At 48.5% G+C, this 18,038-nt stretch overlaps 2 protein-coding genes across 2 annotated transcripts in view; one reads left to right on the top strand and one right to left on the bottom strand.

Annotated features, from left to right (window-relative positions):
* The window catches only part of LOC115485198 (uncharacterized), a 2,106,330-nt gene extending 2,094,309 nt beyond the window's left edge, over window positions 1-12,021 (bottom strand). The window contains 1 exon segment of the mRNA XM_050983901.1: window positions 11,911-12,021. Within this exon segment, the coding sequence (XP_050839858.1) occupies window positions 11,911-12,018 (108 nt within the window). The 5' untranslated portion in view covers window positions 12,019-12,021.
* LOC127059078 (zinc finger protein 774-like) overlaps window positions 1-17,530 on the top strand; it is a 160,865-nt gene extending 143,335 nt beyond the window's left edge. The window contains exon 7 of the mRNA XM_050983982.1: window positions 17,354-17,530. The gene's annotated coding sequence lies outside the window, so the exon portion shown is untranslated. The remainder of the gene's footprint in view (window positions 1-17,353) is intronic.
* The last annotated feature ends 508 nt before the right edge of the window (window positions 17,531-18,038 follow it).

The raw sequence follows: 18,038 nt of genomic DNA, 5'->3' as shown, positions 1-18,038 counted from the left end.
AAGAAGTCACGATGGCAAAATGTTCTCCGGGCGGTGCCACACATGACAGAGAAACACGAGAAGTTTCGACTGTTTCCTGGGGAAGTCTGTGGTGCAAGAGGGACTCCTCTCTTCTCAAGGAACTGAGAATTGGTTATCTAAAGGGTGGTAATAGAATTGGAAATTTGGTGGGGGGAGGAGGAAGAAATTTGGAAGGTTTTCATCTTGTGTTCTATGTGTTCTGTGTGTTTTTCTTTGTTGTTTTAGGTTAATAAAGTTTTTTTTCCCTTTCAACCTCAAGTTGGAGCCTGCTCTGTTCCGTCTCTGATCACATCTCACAGTAGATACCAGGGAAAGAGGTATTCTCGTGGGGGCACTGGCATTGTGCCAGGCTCAGACGATGACAGGAGGGGAACCCCCAAACTTGCGGCAAATCCCAGCATTTGAAAAAGGACTGTTTTGAAAAGGGGGAGGCCAGATCCAAAACTCCCGGTATTTGCCCTCGGTGCCGTAATCGGTGCACTTGTCAGTCCAAGGTCGTCCAATATCGGGAAAGCGGAGCGGAAGCACAGAGGGGCACCGTGTGAGACACAGATGCCCCAGGCGGTGCCTCGCAGGGACGGCCGCAAGCCTCAGCCCAGGCTCCCCAAGCAGCCCTGGCCAGACCGCTGGCAGCCCTGGCCGGACCCTGACAGAGCAGCCACCCCAGCGCAGGGATGGACCTGGAAACCTCCAGTGTGAAAAATGCCTATTGAATGATTGGCTTTTCGCAAATATTAAAATGAGTACTATATGTGTTGTGTTAGAAAGTGATGCTGTATTAATTCTCTTAAGTAGCGTGTTAAATATAGTTTTAGGTTATAAAAAATGTTAAAGTAGAAACTATGCTATGTAGGATACTTTTTTTAAAGAAAGGACTTGCAGCCAGATAGCAGCCACAGGACACCTAAATCTTTCAGAGAAAAAGAATTTATTGCCCTCTTATCAGAAGAAATGAGCTTCTTCCCAGCTCAAAGACTCTGTTAGGATTCAGAGGAAGTAGCTGACAATGACCAGACAGAATCCTGTGTCTGAATGGAATTTATGCATCATGTATGAAGTGTATGAATATGTGTTTTTAAGGGTTAATCCTTTGTTAATGGGTGTCCTTTTTCGGGCTTGTGCTGCCCAGAAAAAGGTACCCAGACATCTGTAACTTTTTGTTTCTATTGTCTCATATTGTCCTAATTTAAATTGTCCAAATTATTATTACTTTAATTGGATTACTATTTTTATAACAATTTTAATACTACTAAACTTTTAAAATTTTAGAAACAAGTGACTGGCGTTTTTGGTAGCAGAGGATGGTTAAAATACCTCGCTGATGGTGCTTTAGGAGAGTCAGGGTGGGGAGGCACGCCCTGCACGATTTGGCAGCCTCGCTCTGTTTCCCCTGGGGTGACCGACAGACGAAGGTTAGATCGTGGACAAAAGGAGGCAATAAAACAAAGAGAAGGGAAAAAGGCTCCCTACAACCGCGGTAATTGCCCCCCTAAGACCAGTAGTGCGCATGAAGAACCCGGGAAGGAAAAGGGATTGGTAAGTATTTCTGGGGGGGCAGTGGGGGAGATGAATGTGTGTGAATGAGAGGCGGGCTGGTTGTCCCAGACCTGCCAAGTGAGTGCAGAGTCTCCCATGCTGTGTTTCCGACTTTCTGTGAGGAAAGCGGCCACTAAAGAGATGAAGTGAGTGATAAGAGGAGTGAAAGAATCCCCCAGGATAACTGGGACTGGGTCTCAGGGAGGGGTTGGACCCCTCAGAGGTAGGGAGCAAGGTTTCCTAGCCCAATCCACTAGGAAACGGGACAGGAGGGGCCCCTAAAAACCTGCTGGGTTGAGAGATTTACATTCCAAAATCATCCAAGAGCGGGGTTGAGCAGAATTCTGTTAGAGTGAGGATAAACCCAAGAGCATCCAGGACTGGACCACACAGCTAGATTGAGGGATGAAAATTTTGTCCAACAGCATCTGGGGTTGGACAACACAGCTAGATTTAGGGATAAAATTTTGCCCAATAACATCTGGGGTTGGACCACACAGCTAGACTGAGGGATAAAATTTTGCCCAACAGCATCCGGGGTTGGACAACACAGCTGGGTGGAGGGATATCCAATAGCACCAGGACTGGCCAGTAACACCTAAATGGTGATGTGAAAGTAAAGGATACCTTATTGTTTCTTGTAGTGTGTGTGAGAGTGAGTCACACAAAGTCAGCTTGGCAGGTGGGAAGGGGGAGGCAGTGGACAGAGGAGTGTGTGACCTGCAAACCAGGCCATGGTCCCTGGGCAGGTGGGGCTTTAGCTGAAGGGTGTGTGTGACCTGCAAACCAGGCTATGGTTCCCAGGCAGGTGGGGCTTTAGCTGAAGGGTGTGTGTGACCTGCAAACCAGGCCATGGTCCCTGGGCAGGTGGGGCTTTAGCTGAAGGGTGTGTGTGACCTGCAAACCAGGCCATGGTCCCTGGGCAGGTGGGGCTTTAGCTGAAGGTGTGTGTGACCTGCAAACCAGGCTATGGTTCCCAGGCATGTGAGGGAGCCAAAGCTGAAGAGTGTGAGTGACACGCAGAAGCCTCACAGGTGAACGGGCACCGGAGGCGACCAGAGTCAGGGCCCTTCCAGGAGGCCTGGAGATACTGAGACCTGGAGGCCAACCCCAAGGCAAGGGGGGCCACAGGGACCCGGGATTTTCTGGTGGTAAGGATCCACTTTGTGTCTTGAGGGTGTGAAGGAATGTGTGAAGGTGAATGAGAAATAAAAGTGAGTGAATGTAGACAAATGAAAGTAGGGGAAATGTGGATTGTGCATTTTAAGCTTTACCCCACATCTCTTTAGAGGGAGGTGTATTGTGTTGAAAAATAGTGTGGGAAAAAAAAGGTTTGTTTTGGGTGTAAGTGGTTGAAAGAAAAGTGGTATTTAGGCTGTTAGTGAAAGTGAGAAACAGAGGCAGGGGATGGATAGATAAGATCTTGAAAATGGAACAGAAAACCAGTAAGTTGGATACAGGGAAAAAAAAAGGGGCAATAAAAGCATACTAGAAGAGATACCCCTTAACTCCCAAAGACAGCCCTTTGGGAGTTAAGTTAGCTAACAGAAAAACAACTCCTTGCAAAAGACAGGGAATGCAGAAGTTGATGAGAGAAACATGCAAACTATGGAAAAAGGGAAATTAACCAATTAATCTTAAACTAGAAGGCTCAAACTTGTAAGTTAAGACTTTAAAAAGAGCACTAGAATATCTAACACAAAGAAAAGAGATTACTTAATTCAAGAGGAAAAAGATTAGTACATGAGAAACTTATCTGAGAGGTTTTAGAGGCATTTAAATTACCCAAGAGAGATAGCTGTAGTACATATTAAGGGACACCGAAAGGTAAAGACCCCAGAAATAAGAGGAAATAATTTGGCAGATCAGGAAGGTAAAGATGCAGCAGAAAATGGAGATAAAAGAGTTAATATTAGCTCCAAATGAGGAAGAATTGGAAATGTCAAAGTGTAGGGAAGCAAAGAAAAAAAGGAATTAAACAAGATAGGTGGTGAACAAGATAAATCCAGGAAATAGAAACATCTTGATGGAGGACAATTAGATATTAAAATGCTTACTAGGGAACAGTAGAAGACATGTGTCAAAAAGCCCAGTGGGATACTCAGGCTTTGTGTGATTTTTTTTAAGGAACTATGGGTGCATTAGGATTTTTGGAGTAGAAAAACAAGGAACTGAAAAATGTACAATTTGCCAGAGGATAAATAAAAAGGTGATGAGAAAAACAGCATGAGAAGGTCGTGAGTTAGCTCGTCGACCATTTCAAAGTATCCAAGCAGAAGTTTAGCTTCGTTAAGCTCTGGATCTATTTGTAAAAACCGTTTAATCCAGAAGAAAAGGAATATACCACATGCTGGGGGGTGGAGATTGTAAGAAAATAACATCTTTAAAAAGCAATAAAAGAAAAACGGTGAAAGAAAAAGGCTGGGAATAAAATATTACCTCATCCATTCCCGTTTGTTCCCCCACCCGTTCGCGGCTGCACCCCCAGCCCCTGTGCCGGCTCCGGCACGGTCCGTGTGCCCCAGCCCGGCCGCCCGGCCCGCGGCCGCTCCGCTGGTCCTGCCGTGCGGACCGGGGTCACCGCGCCGAGCGCACCCAGGAGGTCCCGTCTGTCCCATCCCCGTCTGCCCCGTCTGCCCCATCCCCGTCTGCCCCGTCTGTCCCATCCCCGGCTGCCCTGACTCCGGTCGGCACCGCCGCTGCAGCCGGGGTGCCTCGCCGGCTTTGTCTCTGCCGGATCAGCCACCATTGGCCCTGCGGGGCAATCCCCGCTCCAGCTCGGGCTGCACCCGAACACCCCGCGGGCGATCCCGCCGCAGACCCCGCCTGCGGAGGACCGAGACCCAGAGCTAAGCCGAGTCCCACCCGTCCTGCCCCGAGCTCCGTTCCCTGGTAACCTCAGCTCCGGCTGGTCAGGGGAGCTCTCTAAAGGAATCACCTATCGAAACACTAAAAGTTCAGTTAAAAGAAAGCCCTCTCCTGATCCTTCCTAAAAATACAGGAGAAAGGCTACAGAAGATAAAAGTCCAAAAATAATGGGATAAAGGGATTGCTCTATTTCCATTAAGAGAGGTTCCCATAGGAGGGACCAGGGTTTGTAAATGCTCCTTTGACTTCGTCTGAGGTCAGAAATTTTAAGAAATAAATAAAAGGGATATTTGGAGGATCCCATAGGCATAGCTGAACAATTAGGCCAATTTTAGGTCCAAAAATTTATGCTTTAGAAGAGGTGCAGTATGAAAAATGCGTATTTTATGATTGGCTTTTCGCAAATATTGAATGAATATTATATGTGTTGTGTTAGAGAGTAACGCTGTATTAATTCTCTTCAGTAGTGTGTTGAATATAGTTTTAGGTTATAACAATTGTTAAAATAGAAACTATGCTATGTAGGATACTTTTTTTAAAGAAAGGATTTGCAGCCAGATAGCAGCCACAGGACACCTAAATCTTTCAGAGAAAAAGAATTTATTGCTTCCTTATCAGAAGAAACGAACTTCTTCCCGCCTCGAAGGTGCTGTTAGGATTAGGGGGAAGAAGCTGACACTGACCAGGCCGAATCCTGTGTTTGAATGGAATTTATGCATCATGCATGATGTGTATGAATATGCAACAGGCTGTTGTTTTTAAGGGTTAATCCTTTGTTAAGGGCTGTCCTTTTTCAGGCTTGTGCTGCCCAGAAAAAGGCACCCGGACATCTGTAACTCTTTGTTTCTATTGTCTCATATTGTCTTAATCCAAATTGTCTAAATTATTATTACTCTAATTGTATTACTATTTTTATAACTATTTTATTACTATTAAATATTTAAAAATTTAAAAAACAAGTGATTGGTGTTTTTCACATGCAGTCTATAATGAAAATAATATTTTTCTCAGGAAGAAAAGCAATGAATCAGAGCAGCTGGAATAAAAGCTTGGGGGAAAAAAGATAATCTGCAGGAACTCCCAGAGAAGACAAAATGCCAACTGTACCTCCTGAGTGGGGTCAAAATAATGAAGGGAGAAAACACATGAATAATTATTGTAATTACATAATCAAGGGAATAAATGAGAAATCATATCAAAGGCAAAATGCAAATAAAGGTTTTAAGGTTTTAAGGGACAGCTTTTTAGAGGGAAAAGAAGAAACTCCAACTAAATAGATGAGCTTAAGAGAGGTAGGAAAATGGTCCTAAGCAAGTGGAATATCTGAAAATCTTTAAAGAGATGGGCACAGAGGGGGAATAGGGAGGTCATAGGCTCTATTTTTTTTTTTTTTAGGGGACCAATACCATCTGGAGCCTGTGATAACTTTAAAAGTGGGTCCCCAAGAAAAAGGATTGGCATTTGTAGTAGACACAGGGGCAGAGAGAACCTGCCTGTTAAATATTCCAAAAGGCTACAGTGTGAGCAAACATAGAGTGAAAAGTAACAAGGGCAAAAGGAGAAAGTTTTACAGTTCTGGTCGTTAAAGATGTGGTAATTGAGGGAAGAAACTAAAATTTGAATGGGAGATATTTTTGCCTTCTAAAGGGAGGATCCAAAAACTGAGAGAAAGCAGCAATTAAGATGGACAGAGTTACCACGGGGGTTTACAAAATCCCCAAACTTATCTGGGCAAGCTTTAGAAACAATACTACAGGATTTCCCTACTCTTCCTGGAATACAAATGATCCAATATGTGGATAATTTTTACTATCTGAGGACGCTGAAGTTGAAGTGAGAGAGGCTACTATACAACTTTTATACTTTCTCAGGGAAAAGAGGACTAAGGGTATCAAAAGGGAAACTGTAATTTGTAGAACCGGAGGTAAAATATCTTAGACACTTAATAAATAAAGGTAGCTGGAAACCCAACCATGAGAGAATTGCAGGAATTTTATCCTTCCTCCTTCCCTCTTCAAAGAGGGAGGTCAGAAAATTACTTAGATTATTGGAATAATGGATTGAGGGGTACACACAGGCAGTAAAATTTGTGTATGAAAAATTGACAGAGGGAGATGATATAAAACGGACCAAGGAAGATATTGCTAAAATAAGAGTTGAAATTAAAACTAGCCTAAGTACCTGCAAACAAGCTTACCCTTGTTAGAAAAATCCTTTATCATCTGTACATTAATACAGAAAATGGAGTAGCTCATAAATTTGAATTCAAGAGTAAAAACAAAATCTAGTAGCTTATATATCAAAGATGTTAGACCCAGTAAGCTACAGCTAGCCAGTATGTATTTAAGTTGTAACAGCTACTGCAATCCTAGTAAAAGAAAGTTGTAAGCTTACTTTCGAAAGTGAATTAGTTGGGTACACCTTGTACCAACAGAGGTGAGTTGAATCAAAGAAAAAAAAAGTAAGAAGAGAAGAAAGAGAGAAGTTAAAGTAGGGGGGTGGTAGCAAACTCTGGGATGTTGGAATGTGGAGTGATAGCATCTTGGTGCTGGAAGAGAGCAGAAGTGTGAATGCGAGTGTTTTGCATGAAAGGCAGGGAAATGTCTTAACAGATGGTTGTTAGGAGGTTATTCAATGCCGAACTGGGGTCCGGAGGACCGATCCCTGGAGGTGACCCGGCGGCGGTGCCGGGAGCAGATGACACAGGGTTTGCCGGCCAGGAGCGGGGCTGGCTCAGTGGGGAACTGCCGGGGGGGCTCCCAGACTGTCGGGGTCCCGAGTCCAGGATGGCAGCGTCGGCCCCGGTAAGTGGGCTGAGAGAGAGAAGGAAGGAGAAAGAGAGAGAAGAAGGGAGAGAGAGGGGACAAAAGGGACCCAAGGCATGGCCCAGGGTCCCCATGCCCCAGGCTGTTCTCCCCTGCTCCGGCCCAGCAGCGAAGTGGCAGCAGTGGGGGAAGGGCGAAGAACTGCATTGGCAGCAAGGCTGTGAAAAGAGGGGGAGGGGGCTAGCACTAAAAGATAAAATCAAAGCAGAGATTGCTGACTCTCCAAACCTCACAAAGTGGTTTGTTTTCCTTAAGTAAGAAGGAGGTTTTTTGTTTTGTTTGCTGTTAAAAATAAGTTTTTTTCCTCTGAACAATGGGTTTGTAAGGTTAAAACAATTAAATGTTGCCCAAAAAGTAAAAAGCAATAGATGTGATAGATCTCGTGTTAAAATTGGTCTGGCCTTTCTTATTTAACTAACTGTAACTCACAGAAAGAAGAATTTGCCTCTGCAGCTATTAGTACAGCTAATAATAATAAGAAGAGGCTGATGTGGAGAAAGCTTTTAGCCAAACCCAGAAAGTTTGGAGGAAAAGCGAATGGTAAAAGTTAATGCAGTATTGCCTTTCCTTTATTACTATGCTATTTAGAAGTCCTTTCCAGGTACTACTGAAGCAACAATCAGAATCACAGAAAGAGGGTGAATTCATGCCAGCAGAATCAAAGGACTCGTGAAGGAACCTGAGGAATGGACTATCACATTTAAACCGGGTGACACCAGAACTGACTTCCCAGTAGGGACTGAGTGGTAATAGCTTGGGAAAACCCAAATGATCCAAGAAATGTACAAAGAGTAACACCTAATTAAGAAATGAGGACATGCTTATATCAGTGGTTTGGAGCACTGCCTGAATAAAACATCTCCCTGGGGAGGAATACTTCAGACAGAGGGGTCAAGACTGTTTTTGTATTCTGACCTTAGCCTGTGAATTGTACAGGGAAGAAGGGGAATGACTATTTCCCTTCAAACTTTATTTGATTCATTCCAATACTGGACATGCCAGCTGGGTTATAAGTAAATGCTGGAATTGTGGGAATAATTAGTATTGTAGTTCACAAAATTTATGCTCTTATTGCAAGAAGTGTTAAAGTAATAACTTTGTTTTGTGGATGGGAATTATTATTAGTGCCTGTTGAATGAGAGATACCTGAGGAACGGTGGGAAACCACAGTTAGGGGTGTCAAAACCAATTTGCCTGGAAATTAGTTAAGAGAAAGTGACAAGGAAATGGAGGGCAAGACCAGATTGGCCTCTGTATTTCGCCACCAAGAAGATCAAAGACACCTGCTGTGGGCTGCAACCTCACAGGCATGGGAGGTGGGAGTATAAGCCGTACTGGACCTCTGTTATTCCATTTCTGGCACTCATTAGTTGTCTTTTCCCTTTGGGGATACCAGCAAGATCATGTCACAAATGCTACAGAAAGCATCACATAGAAAGAAACCAAAGTTCCTCTTCTATTACACACGCCCATGTCAACAGCCACTGTTATAACCCATCCAAATTAAGAACCTGGAGGCAAAACGGAGAAAATTATTAGATTGCAAGAAACTTAAGCAGTAATAGATTTGGAATTGAATGTCCAAAAGGAGAGAGATGGATTTGTTTTACATTAAAGATACGATTCAAAGCTTTAGACTACTTATTGGCTAAAGAAGGTGGTGTTTGTGGAAAGTTTAATATATCAGATTGTTAAAAATTGATGACCGCAGAAAAGTCATTCTAGAAAAAGCAAAAGGAATCAAAGAAGAAAAAAAAATATATACATATAATAACCCATGTACCAAAAATTGGAAAACAATGCTAAAACCTAGCTGGTGGGGTAATGTATTAGAAGAAATTAAGATTTTTAATTTTATGTGTTACAACTGTCTTGATATTTCTTCCTTGTGTAATCCCCTGTTTTAGTTTGCCAGCATAGTCAGGAAGATGCAAGTAGACAAGAAATATTGCTCAAGCCAAATGATTTACAAAGAATAAGAGTGGGGATTGTGAAAAATGTGTATTTAATGATTGGCTTTTATCAAATATTAAAATGAGTATTATATGTCTTGTGTTAAAAAGTGGTGCTGTATTAATTCTCTTAAATAGTGTGTTAAATATAGTTTTAGGTTATAAAAATTGTTAAAATAGAAACTATGCTATGTAGGATACTTTTTTTAAAGAAAGGGACTCGCAGCCAGATAGCAGCCACAGGACACCTAAATCTTTCAGAGAAAAATAATTTATTGCCCTCTTATCAGAAGAAATTAACTTCTTCCTGCCTCTAAGAAGCTGTTAGGATTAGGAGGAAGAAGCTGACACTGACCAGACAGAATCCTGTGTTTGAATGGAATTTATGCATCATGTAAGAGGTGTATGAATATGCAACAGGCTGTTGTTTTCAAGGGTTAATCCTTTGTTAAGGGTGTCCTTTTTCGGGCTTGTGCTGCCCAGAAAAAGGCACCCGACATCTGTAACTCTTTGTGTCTATTGTCTCATATTGTCCAATTCAAATTGGCCAAATTACTATTACTCTAACTGTATTACTATATTTATAACCATTTTATTACTATTAAACTTTTAAAATTTTAAAAACAAGTTATTGGCGTTTTTCACATTACCCAAACAAGCAAAAAACCTACTCAAATGGGCCCAAAATCATCAAAAAAAGGGACCTAAAATCACCCACGCAAGATTAAATTCACCAATATCGGCGTAAAATCATCAAAAGAAATCTAAAATCCCCCCTCAAACCTCACCGGAGTTGGCCCAAAATCAGCCAAAGGGGCCTAAAATCAACCCCGAATGGCTGGGACTCCCTGCCAGGGATCTGAGCCCACCCTAACCCTGCCCAGGCTGGCCCAAAATGCCCCCAAGGGGCCGAGCCTGAGGCCCAGCCCGGGATGGGCTCCGGGCTCGCTCCGGGCCCTCCGCCTTCGCTCCGGGCAGTTTTGGCCGCGGCCCCGGACGGGCCTGGGAGGGACCAGGGAGGGCTGGGGGAGTCTGCTGGGAGTTTGGGGGGAGTTATTGGGGTTTTTGGAGAGAGTGATTGGGGTTGGGGGAGTTGGGGAATTTTGGGGTTTGTGGATTTTGGGAGTTTGGGTTTGGGGGGTTTTATTGGCACTTTGAGGGGGGTGTTTTTTCTGATATTGTTTGGGGTTTATTAAAATATTTTGGGTTTTTTTTTTTACCATTTTGGGGGAAATTCCTAGGATTTTGTAGCGAGTTTTGGGATTCTTGTGAATTTCTGGGGGATTTTGCGTGGTTTTATTGGAATTGTGGAGCATTTATGGGGATTCTTTGAGGTCTGGATTTTTTACATAAATTTTGGGGGTTTCTTGCGGATTTTTGTGCAATTTGGGGGGATTTTGTGGAGTTTTTTGGGTGTTGCCAGGATTTCTTTGGGTCTCGGGGTGAATTTTGTGTGATTTTTTTATGGTTTTGGGTATAATTTTGGGGGATTTGTGGGACTCAGTTGGGATTTTTGGGGGAGTTGTTGAGATTTCAAGACACTTTGTGGGCTTTTATTTAGATTCTAGGGTGTTCTAACAGGATTTTGTGAGATTTAATTAGGATGTCGTGGGTTTTATTGGGTCTTTTGGGGGTTTAATGAGATTTTGGTGCCTCTCAGCCCATCCCCACACCCAGGGACAACCCACAGACCACCCAAGGCCCCCCAAAATTCCACTAAAAAACCCCAAAATCCCACCAAAATTACAATAAGATCCTCCAAAACCCCAGAAAATCCCACAAAATCCCAGTGGAACCCACCAAAATTAAAAAATACTCCCAAAACATTCAAAAAATCCCCCCCCACAACAAAACCCCCTGCAAAACCCCAGTAAACTCCCTCAAAATCCAAAACCCCGCAAATCCACAACCCTCCCCCAAACCCAATAAGTCTCCCCAAAAACCCAGTAATTCCCCCTAAACAACAAAATCCTTCAAAGCCCAAAAAAGCCACCCCCAAATCCCCAAAATCCCCCCAGACTCACTGGGGCCGTCCTGGATCAGGGGGCACCGGCCGGTGGAACAGGAGCCACTTCAGGGGGCCCTCGGAGCTTTTTGGGGAGGGGGCACCATGGGAGACCCCCAAAAACCTGAAGGGGGAACCCCTGCTGTGCCCCCTCCCCCTGAAACCCCCAGACCCCGGTTCAGGGTGGGCCTGGGACCCCCCGGGACCCCCAAGTCTCCCCCAGGACCCCTCCAGGAACCCCAAACCCCCCAGGGTTTGCCCAGGATCCCCTGAGAGCCTCCAGACCCCAATCGGGCCCAGACCAGGATGTCCCCGGAGACCCCCCAAAGCCTTCCCCAAAACCCCACCCAGGACTCCCCCAGAACCTCTCCCAACACCCCTCCAGACCCCCCCCAGACCGTCCCCAAAACCTCCAAAACCCTCCCAGGACACCCTCAGGACCTCCCAGAGCCCTCCCCAAACTCCCCCAGGACCATCCCAACACCCCCAGACCCTCCCAAGACTTTCCTACGACCCCTCCCCAGACCCTCTCACGTCCGTCCGTCCCCCCCGAGACCCCTGTTAGGACCCATCCGCACCCCCCAGGTCCCCCCACAATGCCCCAGGACCCTCCCCAGACCCCACCCGCACCCCCGGACCCCTCCCCAGACCCCCCAGGACCCTCCCCCGCTCCCCCCCGATCCCCTCTCAGGTCCCTTCGCACCCGTCCCGAGCCCGGCGGGTCCCGGCGGCGGCGGGGAACGGGGCGCCGCTTCCGGCAGGCGGGCTTTGCTGAGGGGAGCCGCGCTGTGAATGGTTGGTTCGGGGACATGCAGCGAGGTGATTGGTCGGTTCGGCGGGGCGCGCCGCTATTGGCTGGGAGCCCGCGCACGCGGCGGAGGCGGGAGATTGTGAGGGGAGAGCGGCGGAGGAGAAGCTGAGGTGGGGCCGGGGGGAAACTGGGGGGGGGAAACTGGGGGGGGAGGGGGCTTTGGGGCGGCTGTGAGGAGAAACGGGGGATTTTTGGGGGCATTGACGGGAAATCGGGGGGTGTGCGCTATGTTTGGGGGGAATGAGGGGGTGTGAGGGGGCTTTCGGGAGCTTTGGGGAAAGCTTGAGAGGGTCTGGAGCGTTCTCAGATGGGTTTAGGGGGATCTGAGGGGAATTGGGAGGGTCTGAGGGGGATTTGGGGCAGTCTGATGGATTTGGGGGAGGTCTCAGGTGGGGCTGGGGTGAATTTTGGGGAAAACTGGAGGGAGTCTGAGGGCCCTGGGGAGGTTTTGGGGGTCTTGGGGAGTGGTTTTGTGTCTGGAGTGGTCCTGGGAAAACCTTGGGGGGCTCTGGGGGTCCTGGGGGAGATTTGGGGGTCCCGGGGCGTCTTAGGCCCACCCTGAACCGGGGTCGGGGGGTTTCAGGGGGAGGAGGCACAGCAGGGGTTCCCATGGTGCCCCCTTCCCAAAAAGCTCCGAGGGCCCCCTGAAGTGGCTCCTGTTCCACCGGCCGGTGCCCCCTGATCCAGGATGGCCCCTGTGAGTCTGGGGGGATTTTAGGAGGGATTTTGGGGGTTTGGTGGGGGTTTTTGGGGAGAATTACTGTGGTTTTGGAGGGGGGGCTGTTACATGATTTGGGGGGGTTTTGTGGATTTGCGGGGTTTTGGATTTTGGGGGATTTTATTGTAGTTGTGGAGGGTTTCTTGGGGAGGATTTATTGAAATTTTCGAGAGTGTTTTTAAATTTTGGGTGGCTTCCACTGGTATTTTGTGGGATTTGCGTGTGTTCAGAGGGTTTTTTGGGGATTTTGGAGGTTTTTAGTGGAATTTTGGGGGGGCTTTACAGTTATCCCCGGATGTGGGGAAGGGCTGAGAGGCACCAAAATCTCCTTAAAATCCCCAAAAGTCCATATAAAACCCACGACACCCCAATTAACTCTAACAAAGTCCTGTTAGAACACCCTAGAATCCCAATAAACGCCCACAAAATCCATTGAAATTTCAACAAATCCCCAAAATCCTAGTTAAACCCCACAAATCCCTGCAAAAATGTCCGCAAAATCATAAAAAGTCCCACAAAATCCACCCCGAGACCCAAAGAATTCTTGGCAACACCCAAAAAAACCCACAAAAACCTTCCAAAATCCTAACAAAAAACTCAAAAAAAGTCCTTAAAAAACCTGAACCCCAAAGAATCCCACTAAATGCCTCCACAATTCCAATAAAACCATGCAAAATTACCCAATAATCCAAAAATAAAACCCTCAAAATTCCAGATAATCTCACAAAACCCTCACAAAATCCTAGTAAAAACCCCAAAAGTACAAAAAACCTTAAAAGATTTCAATAAATCTCACCCCTTCACAAGGCCGATAGAATCCCCCAAAATCCAAACCCACCAAAATCCACAAACTCCCCAAAATCCCCAACACCCCCCAAACTCAGTAATTCTCTCCAAAAACCCCAATAATTGCCCTAAACTCCCAACAAACTCCCCCAGCCCACTGGTATGAACCAGCTGTGCTCCACATGGCTCCAGTTGCTCTCTTTCACCCTCACTTTTGTTCCAGTCACTCCCAGTATCTCCCAGTGTTCCCCAGTTTCCTCCAGCATGTTCCCAGTCACTCCCAGTATCCCCAATATGTTCCCATTTGCTGCCAAGCACTCCCAGTCACCCTCAGTTTAATGGCACTCACTGCCAGTATGTTCCCAGTCACCTCCAGTATGATCCCAGTTCATCCCAGGATAAGCCCAGCAGTTTCCAATCGCCCCCAGTATGCAGCCAGTCACTCTCAGTCATTCCCAGTTATTCCCAGTTGCTCCTAGCATGATCCCAGTTCCTCACAGCTGCTCCCAGTCACCATCAGCACCATCCCAGTTACTTCCAGTACATCCCATTTGCCCCAACATGGTCTCATTTGCTCCTGACAGGCTCCTGGTCACTCCCAGTGTGATCCCAGTCTCCATCAGTGTGATCACAGTTTGCCCTGTCAGTATGATCCCAGTATTATATCAGTACAGCCCCAGTCACTCCCAGTACCATCCCAGTATTATATCAGTACAAACCCAGTACAGCCCCAGTCACTCCCAGTACGATCCCAGTATGATGTCAGTACAAACCCAGTACAGCCCAGTCACTCCCAGTCTGATCCCAGTATGATGTCAGTACAAACCCAGCACAGCCCCAGTCACTCCCAGTACCATCCCAGTATGATCCCAGTACAAACCCAGCACAGCCCCAGTCACTCCCAGTACCATCCCAGTACAAACCCAGCACAGCCCCAGTCCCTCCCAGTACTATCCCAGTCCAGCCCAGTCCCTGGCAGCGCTGCCACTGCTGGGATCCCCCAGCCCTGGGTGCGTTCCCCCCTCCCGCAGGTGCCGAGAGGAGCCTCAAGGGCTGGCAGTGCCCAGGCAGGGTCCCCAGCACGGCCCAGTTTGGATGTGCAGCCCCCAGTTTGCCCAGTTTGCCTCTCCTTTGGCCCGGGCCGGGTTGCCCCCGCCCACAGCGGCTGGGAGCAGCCGAGAGCCCCGCGCTGCCCATCCCGACCTGTCCCGGCTCCATCCCCGCTCCAGACGCGGGCTGCGGGAACGGGGCACTGAGGGTGTCCGGGCTGCTGGGGGAGGAGAAGGAGGAAGGGAAGGGGAGGGATGGAGGGGGAGAAGGAGGAGGGGTTAGGGAGGAGGAGGAGGGGGAGAAGGGACGGAGTAGGAGGGATGAAGGCGTAGAGAGAGCCGCGATAGAAGGAGGAGACCGAGGTGGGGTTAGCAAGGAGGAGGAGGAGAGGATGAAGAGGAGTGAGGAGAGGAGGAGGGAGGATGGAAGGGGAGGAGCGGGAGGAAGAGGAGGGACAAAGGCGGATCAAGGCTGAGCAGGCGGAACCATGCGCTCGAGCCCTGCCTGAATTCGCAGCCCCCACCTGTGGGATCATCGCCCCCCCCATGGCGCAGGTGAGCGGGGAGGGGGAGCTCGGCCCAGATATCCCGGGGGGTGCCTGGGTTGGGTTTTTCGGGGGATGTTTGGAGAATGGAGAAGTGCAAGGCTGAGCGGAAAAGGCCCCTTGGGGGGACATCGGGCGGGTGGCGGTGGCGGCTGGCGGCAGAGGCAGCCTGGAGGAGCAGAGCCCTGTGTCCCCCAGGAGCCCAAAGTGGGGAGCCCAGAGAGGGTGGAGCGCCGCCATTGGTGGGACCCTCAAGAGCCTGGAGAGGGGCAGGGGGGACTCCTTGGAGCCCCTGCAGCCCCGAGCAGAGAGTGAGGGGAGAAGGGACCCCGGGAGCCCAAAGAGCCCCAGCATCATGAAATGGGGAGAGTGAAGACGGGGGAGCTTTTGGGATTGCTGGGACTGCCAGCAGCCTGGGCAGGGTGGGCACCGAGGAGAAGGGGGACCCCCAATACAAGCGTGACCCCCAGCAGCTGGGACAGGGGGGAACCCCGAACACCAGAGGGACCAAGGACAGGGAACTCTTTGGAGGCTTTTTCAGGGCTGAATTTTGATGTTTGGGAGGTTTTTCTGGAGCCCAGATGGCCGGGGACTTGTAGAGATGGACTTGGGCAGAGGGAGCTTCAAAATCCACGTGGTCATCCATTGTTTTCCCCAAACCAGGATTTCCCATTGCCAACCCCTGGGAGGCTGTGAGGAAGAGGAAGGTGCCCCAGGACACTGAGGCAGGTGAGGAGGAAGTCAGTGCCCCTCTCCCCTCTCTCCTGCTCCATCTCCCAGCCCAGCACAGCCCCGGCTGCAGGACAGCCCTGGGGGGATCTCCTTCCCCTTGACTGTGGCATGGAGGCAAATCCCATCCTGTCCTTGTCCTTCCTCCCCCAGAGCAGGAGCTGAGCATGGAGAGCAGGGAGGACAAATCCCCGGGGCAGAACCTGGTGGAAGAGGCCGTTTTGAGCAGCTCCACGGCGCAGGAACCCAACAGGGAGGAAAAGCCGCACGAGGAGGGGCTGCAAACGCAGATCACAGGGATCTGAGGGGGAAAGAGCCAGCCTGGGCTGGGAAGGTGGCCGGAGATTGAGCCAGAGCTCAGAGCTGGTGCTCCATGAGCAGGTCATGTGATGGGGAGAAGCCCCACACGTGTGGGGAGTGTGGGAAGAGCTTCAGGTGGAACTCCACCTGATCAAGCACCAGAGGACCCACACATGGGGAACGGCCCTACGAGTGTGATCAGTGCAGGAAGAGGTTTCACACCAGCTCCATCTCCTCCAGCACCAGCGCACGCACACAGAGGAGAGGCCCTTCCGCTGCCCCGACTGCGGGCAGGGCTTCAGGCGAAACTCCCATCTTGTCAGGCACCGACGCATCCACACTGGGGAGAGGCCCCACGAGTGTGGGGAATGTGGGAAGAGCTTCAGCCGAGCTCACCTATCAGCACCAGAGACCCACACTGGGGAAGGCCAGAGTGTGGGGTGTGGAAGAGTTCAGCCAGCTCCACCTGACGCACCAAGATCCACACTGGGGAGAGGCCCTACGAGTGTGATAAAGTGCAGGAAGAGGTTTAAGAGCAGCTCCCAGTCTCCTCCAGCACTATCGGATCACACAGAGGAGAGGCCCTTTCACTGCCCTGACTGCGGGAAGGGATTCAGGCAGAACTCCACCCTCGTCACCCACCAGCGCATCCACACTGGGGAGAGGCCCCCATCCACACTGGGGAGAGTGTCCCCAGTGTGGGAAGAGCTTCTCCAGCAGCTCTAACCTGACCCAACACCAACAGAGGCACCGGTAAGGGAAGCCCTGCGAGTGCCCCGAGTGCGGGAAGAGCTTCGTGCGCTGCTCCAGCTCCATCCCCCACTGCAGGAACCACTTTGGGCACAGCCCTGGTCACCCACATTCTCTGTGATCCATGTTGGGAACACACCTGGCTGCTTCTCCCATTGGTCTGGCATTAATTTTCTTGTGCCTCATCTTCATCTCTTAAAAACTCCCAAAACTGGGTTAAATGAAGGAAATTGATTAAAGAAGTCTGAAGTCCCTCCATTTCTCAGGTGTTTGAGGAGGAATTTAGCATTTGGGGACACATTCTGTGTGGAGTGCCCCTGTTGCTAACAGGCAGGAATTTGATCTCACCCCTCTTGTGTTGCTAACATCTCCTCCCCTGACCCAAAACCCAACTCCACCCCTGGGATACCCTATAAAAACCCCAGGCCCTGCCTTTGCCCTGTCTTTTGGGGTCAGAGATGGATTCTGGAGCTCTCTGAAACCAAGACCCGTCTCATTTGTTCCCGGTACCAGCAGCTGCAGCCTCCCTGGACACCATGAACTCAGCTGCAACAATTCTGGGGTATTTGTGGGTTCTAGGAGGATTTTGGGCAGTGTTCTCCATCTCTTTGCACTCCAAAAGCCAAGAGGGATCGATCTGTCCCCTCAAAACCACTCAAATCCCACTGAAAACAGCTGAATTTTAACCCATAAGGGCACCATAGCAGCTCAAATTTCTTGTTCCCTTGTCACAAACCAATCAATCCCAGGCCAAACTCACTCCATTCCACATCTGCCAGGGTGAGTTGGGTTTGGGAAGGGATTGGGAGAAGTGGGATCCCAGTTTGGAGTGGTGGGATATGGATTGTGTGGGGCTTGGTGTGTGGGATGTATTTGATAGCAAATAAAACTTTCAGAGTTACTGATTTCTGTCCTGTTCATTTTCAGTCAGTTCTGTTTGCAGAGTGCCACCTTCTCAGCTTATTCAATTCCTATAAAGATCCAATGTTTTAAGATATCTAACCCAAACAATCCAAAAACCAATATCCAAATGAAACAACCCACCCGCAATTAAATTTTTTAAAAGTAATTTTAATTTTTTTAAGAGTACTTAAGGGTGTTATTAAAGTTTAATTGTTTGGTTAAAATGTGTGAGAAATTACA

The sequence above is a fragment of the Serinus canaria genome, chromosome 25 (assembly GCF_022539315.1).
Source record: "Serinus canaria isolate serCan28SL12 chromosome 25, serCan2020, whole genome shotgun sequence".
NCBI lineage: Eukaryota > Metazoa > Chordata > Aves > Passeriformes > Fringillidae > Serinus > Serinus canaria.
Note: the sequence above shows the minus strand (reverse complement) of the source record. Positions and strands in the feature narration are given on the sequence as shown.